The sequence below is a fragment of the Ursus maritimus genome, unplaced genomic scaffold (assembly GCF_017311325.1).
Source record: "Ursus maritimus isolate PB19 unplaced genomic scaffold, ASM1731132v1 scaffold_21, whole genome shotgun sequence".
Classification (NCBI taxonomy): domain Eukaryota; kingdom Metazoa; phylum Chordata; class Mammalia; order Carnivora; family Ursidae; genus Ursus; species Ursus maritimus.
Genome location: NW_024424564.1, coordinates 50,788,023 through 50,794,202, shown reverse-complemented (window position 1 = coordinate 50,794,202; position 6,180 = coordinate 50,788,023). Strand labels below are relative to the sequence as shown.

At 45.3% G+C, this 6,180-nt stretch overlaps 1 protein-coding gene across 1 annotated transcript in view; it reads left to right on the top strand.

Annotated features, from left to right (window-relative positions):
* Positions 1 to 6,180, top strand: part of ARFGAP3 (ADP ribosylation factor GTPase activating protein 3) — a 48,545-nt gene that overhangs the window by 12,318 nt on the left and 30,047 nt on the right. The window contains exons 3-6 of the mRNA XM_040637659.1: positions 234 to 306; positions 2,109 to 2,240; positions 3,377 to 3,460; positions 5,698 to 5,785. Coding sequence (XP_040493593.1) covers positions 234 to 306; positions 2,109 to 2,240; positions 3,377 to 3,460; positions 5,698 to 5,785 — 377 coding nt within the window. The remainder of the gene's footprint in view (positions 1 to 233; positions 307 to 2,108; positions 2,241 to 3,376; positions 3,461 to 5,697; positions 5,786 to 6,180) is intronic.

Below are 6,180 nucleotides of genomic sequence, written 5' to 3'. Positions count from 1 at the left end.
CCCCCCCCCCCCCCCCCCCCCCGGAGACTTAGCTGCTAGGAAGGACGAGAGCGGCCAGGAGTTGCCGGCACAGCCATCATGCACCCTGCAGACCCAGCATCGTATGTCACTGTTAACCCAAACTTAGAAGTCTTCAGGATCCTGAAACTGATGGGTCTCTTGTTTTCTAAAGTGTAGTGGCTTGATTCTGGGGGGGAAATGTGTTAATGTTTGCAAATATTCTTTCCATTTAGATCTACAGAGCTGGACTCTAACTGGTCTTGGTTTCAGCTGCGATGCATGCAGGTTGGAGGAAATGCTAACGCAGTAAGTTCGCCTTAGACATGCTATTTCCCTTCTCGAATACATCCGTGTTAGACATGCTATTTCCCTTCTCGAATACATCCGTGTTAGACATGCTATTTCCCTTCTCGAATACATCCGTGTTAGACATGCTATTTCCCTTCTCGAATACATCCGTGTTAGACATGCTATTTCCCTTCTCGAATACATCCGTGTTAGACATGCTATTTCCCTTCTCGAATACATCCGTGTTAGACATGCTATTTCCCTTCTCGAATACATCCGTGTTAGACATGCTATTTCCCTTCTCGAATACATCCGTGTTAGACATGCTATTTCCCTTCTCGAATACATCCGTGTTAGACATGCTATTTCCCTTCTCGAATACATCCGTGTTAGACATGCTATTTCCCTTCTCGAATACATCCGTGTTAGACATGCTATTTCCCTTCTCGAATACATCCGTGTTAGACATGCTATTTCCCTTCTCGAATACATCCGTGTTAGACATGCTATTTCCCTTCTCGAATACATCCGTGTTAGACATGCTATTTCCCTTCTCGAATACATCCGTGTTAGACATGCTATTTCCCTTCTCGAATACATCCGTGTTAGACATGCTATTTCCCTTCTCGAATACATCCGTGTTAGACATGCTATTTCCCTTCTCGAATACATCCGTGTTAGACATGCTATTTCCCTTCTCGAATACATCCGTGTTAGACATGCTATTTCCCTTCTCGAATACATCCGTGTTAGACATGCTATTTCCCTTCTCGAATACATCCGTGTTAGACATGCTATTTCCCTTCTCGAATACATCCGTGTTAGACATGCTATTTCCCTTCTCGAATACATCCGTGTTAGACATGCTATTTCCCTTCTCGAATAAATCCGTGTTAGACTAGGACGGAAGCTCGGTATTCGCATGTACGAGCTTGGGGGCCCTGTCGGATAGCAAAGTCCGGAAGGGCTTGGCAGTGGATGGCCCTGGTGACTTGTTTATCCCCAAGTCTGTGAAATACCTAGTCCACACAAAGCTCTGGGCTAGGTGCGGGTTACAGTGGCGAACAAGACAAACGAGATCCCCATCTCAGCTTAGGAATTTCTGCGTAAAAAAATAAGTGTCCAGTTAACTTACAGTTTTAGAGCAGATTCCTTAACTCCCCTTACAAACCTAAATAAGCATCCTCAAATATGTTAAACTTCATTTACAAATTCAGTATATCTGATTAATCAAATTGAGTTGCTCATACAGGTTTTTCGAGTGCCTACTTGAATTAAGATACGAATTCTGTAATTCATGTCTGAATAGGGACCCTTATGAGGTAAACATAGTTTCTTCTGATTGTTTAAACATTTGTTTTACCATCTTGTTTATGCTGTGGTCTCTGTTCATGAAGATATAGTTCTGAAGGTCAGCAATGCTCCTGACCAATTTCAATTAGTGGAATTCCAATTGAAAGGAATTTCTCATGAACTAAAAGTAGTCCGGAGTGGAAAATGTCCCCCAAAGTAACAAAATAACCCAGAATGAGAGAGGTGCTTTAATGGAGGAACGAAGGGCCAGTGATTTCATTTTGTAATGCGAGTCTCGTGTCCAGTTTTACCAAAATATTAATGTTGCATGTGTGGAAGGCATTCCTTTTACAAGAAAAAGTTTATATGAAATTATGTGGTTTAAATTTTTTTTGTAAATTATGTGGTTTAATTACTTTTGTTTTCACTAGTATTTTCCAAAAAATCCTTCATAACATGAAGTAATGTTTTCGGTCACGTTAGATTTAATGCAGTATTGCTATTAATTCGTGTATTTTCCTCCATAGTCTTCCTTTTTCCATCAACACGGCTGTGCCACCAATGACACCAACGCCAAGTACAACAGTCGCGCTGCTCAGCTCTACCGGGAGAGAATCAAGTCGCTGGCCTCCCAGGCGACGCGGAAGCACGGCACTGACGTAAGTCACTGGCGGGTTGGGTTGTCTCCTTCAGATGAACATTTATTTCAGTAGAAAACGTGGTTTTAACCATCCCAGATAGTCAAACCTTCTAACAGGATTCTCTTGCAAGGAAACAACCTATAGCTGATTCTCATTGTTCGTGGAAGTCATGCTCCGTGAGGCTGCTGGGAGCCCTGAATTAGGAAATGCCGAAGCATCGCTCCCAGGGGAAATAGAGGGCTGGGTTCCTACAAGCTTCTGGTCACGACGTTTCCTTCAACGGAGCAATACGTAACCTGATTTTACATGTGCTTCTGCTTAAGGACCCCTTATTGAATATATTATGTAGCTGAGTGTGTGATGCTTAATAGGATATTAATGTAATAACATTTAACAGATAATAGATAAAATTTAATATATACTCATTGACTCACGGACATTGAGCTCCCTGGCCATAGCACCATATATAACTCATGTCCGAATGAAGCTTACCTAACACTGTATTTTTTCTATAAGGCACATCACAGCCTCCGTGTGCTTAGGAGCCCTAAGTGGGACTTCAGCACTAGGCTTTGGGGCCAATTTAGACAATGAAATCACCAACAAAGCACAAAAATGTGAAAAATGGGCACTAAGTAGACCACAGGAAGGACACTTACTTACAGTGTGAGAGCTAACGCGAGAAGGCAGGGCATCCCCTTGTTCTGCCTCCGCCGGGAACGCGTACCTTGGGTGGCTCACATTCTTCGCGGATCCGCGCGTCTGCGAAGGACCGCAGACGCGTCTCAAGCATCGATTTGGGAGTCACAAGTAAATTACGGCAAGTAGGTGAATTTGCAAATGTGGAAACCACGATTAATGAGGATTGGCCATACTTTGGAACCTGCACTTAGAAACTGAGTCCTCGATTTCTCCTTTCCAGAAATGGCTTGTGAATCTGGTACTTGACATCCTCAAGGTTTGGATGCAAAAGTTACTGGATTGATATATTACTAAAAGGTGCTCAGGGGCCCTGCATAGGCCTGTTACTACTGTATAGTAGTAGAAAGTACCAGTCTTTAGCAAACAGATCTCTAGGAAGGGAGTGGGATGATTAAATAAACCCTTTTAAAGCCAGACGAAGGGCTAAGTGGTGCTTTACGTTTTGGTTCTAGCTGTGGCTGGATAGCTGCGTGGTTCCGCCTCTGACCCCTCCACCGAAAGAGGAAGACTTTTTTGCCTCTCACGCTTCTCCTGAGGTATGTGTTAGGCTTCATACAATTTTAAAGTATGCTTACTCTTACATTTACGAAGTGTATATATTTAAATGGGTATATATTTAAGTGTTTCACTTAGGAGCCAGGCTAGGCTGCTGTAACTCACAACCCTGAAATACAGTCTCTTAAACAAGATGGAAATGAATTTCCATCAGCATTTCTGAAGTCGGTTGTCCAGGGGTGACCGAGGGAGGGATTTATTTGGTTCTTCTCCACATGTTGGCTTCCGTCTCCCGGTCCGAGTGTCTGCTCCAGTCCATGATCTTGTGCAGCGGTGGGAAGGGGGCAAGCATCTAGGAAAGCAAGTGCCCCATCCTTTTACTAAAAAATAGTAGAGGTAGTGCACGTGACTTCTGCTCGCGTCTTAGTAGCCAGAACTTAGTCGTACCTCTATAGCGAGCTGCCAGGGAAGTATAGAAGGATGCAGGCAGGGGCGCCTGAGTGGCTTGGTCGGTTAAGCAGCCGAGTCTTGATCTCAGCCCAGGTCTTGGTGTCAGGGTTGTGAGTTCAAGCCCTGCGTTGGGCTCGGCACTTAAATAAAGAACGAAGTCAGTACTGACGCAAGGAAGTAGGAGCTGGCACCGAGCGAGCCTCCAGGGAATGAGCCAGAATCAAGTTGTATCAGTTGCTAACCCTTGATTTTTTTTGGTGATTATAATGTGCACGTACGTGTTCATTGACAAAGCAGTTACCAAACAAGGAGGGAACAGAAAGCAAAAGAAAAAATGAGGTGTTCTGTCACAATCTGCACCTCTTGTTTATTTTTATTTTTTAGATTTTATTTATTGAGAGAGAGTGTATGGAGGGGGAGGGTCAGAGGGAGAAGCCGACTCCCCGCTGAGCAGGGAGCCTGATAAGGGGCTTGATCCCTGATCTCCAGGATCCTGACCTGAGCCAAAGGCAGAGGTTTAACCAACTGAGCCACCCGGGCGCCCCTGTACCTCTTGTTTACTGTAGAACAAGGTATAGAATATGCATGACTGACAGCTGAGAAGTGTTAGGGTAGAAACAACAGGCTGACGGGAAGAGAGAGAGGAACAGTTTGATGCGCACAAGTGCTGGCATTAGTAGTCTGTGAACTCACCTGTATTTTAGTATCTCTCTGTACGCACACACACACACACGCAGACCCACACAGTGGAGCCCTGGTGACAGATATGTGTGTGTCCCCGGGTGACTACACACACAGAGGTAGGACCCGCCTCTGCCCACCGAGAGGCCCCGAGACGGGCACACCCAGCCCCCCCACGCTGATTTCTAAATGTCAGGAGGGACTAGGGCTACCTGTGGAGAAACGGCAGATTCTAGGACTGGGGCTGCTGGGGCAGCTGAGCCTGGAGCATCCTGTAGGGCTGGAAGGGAAGGAAGTGCTGGGCAGAGGAGGTGGCAGATAGAGGAGGGCATGTGTAAAGCACTCAGGAACCAACCCGAAAGAGTTCCCAAGGGTCAAAGCCGGAACAGTTTCAACAGCAAACTAAGTAATGACCGTTTGGATTATAATCCAAAGAATAAAATAAATGCCCACAAGTCTACACTAATATAAATAGATGATTGAATAAATAAACGAAGAGAAGGGATGATCTTCCTTACAGAAAAATTCAGTCATATACATAGATGCTCTGCCCTCAGGACCAACTTGGTGACTCGCTTCTCAGGACTAGGGGATGGGAAGGGGAAAATGGCACCTTTACTGGAGAAAAGCCTGGCAGGCACCACCTGATTTATCAATGACTTGGTGATCACAGTTGAAGTGTAATTGACACAACAGTGTCATATGACTTTCAGGTATACGGTATAAAGATTCAGCAGCTCCGTGCACTACTGGGGCTCATCAGGATGAGTGTGCTCTGGGGGCGCCTGGGGGCTCAGTCGGTCAAGTGTCTGCCTCTTGGTTTCGGCTGGGTCACGATCTCGTGGGTCATGAGACTGAGCCCTGCATCAGGCTCTGCGCACAGCGGGGACGCTGCTTCAGGTTCTGTCTCTGTCTCTGTCTCTCTCTCCCTCCGCCCCTCCCCCCACACGTGCACACTCGCTCTCTCTAGAATACGTACATAAATCTTTTTAAAAAAAAGAATAGACATGTTTTAATATTATCTTTCCTTTCCGCTAATCCAAGATACTTAGAAGGTGACTGTTAACTTCCTAGCCTTTCCCCTGCTTTGACTTTTTTGTGACTTTCCTCGCTTTGCTTACTGATGACTCTTCTCACCTTGCGGCAGACGAGCGGCACAGGCTGGGCGTCGGCACAACCGGAAGCGTCGTCTTTGCCACCGAGGAACGAGGAAACCACCCCAGCCAATAATGAAGGTAGTCTTCAGAACTGTCCTGTACTGCTCTCCTTTGGTTCAGTGGTGTGCTGTGAGACGAATAGAAAATAAGATCCTAGGGGCGCCTGGGTGCAGTCAGTTGAGCGTCCAGCTCTTAAGTCGCGATCTCAGGGTTGTGGGATTAAGCCCCATGTTGGGCGGATAGATGGTATAGTGGGGGAAAAATTAACTGAACAGGGAATATGATCTCATTTTTATAAAAAATGAAACAAAAACATATACACACAGAAAACATTCTGGAAGGTACATACCAGATTGCTAACTGGAGAGTGAAATTACTGAATAAAGTACTTTTACCTTCGACTTGATCCATGTGTGAAATGAGTGAACTTTTGTAATGAGTATATGTTACTTCCATACAAGGAAAACAAGATT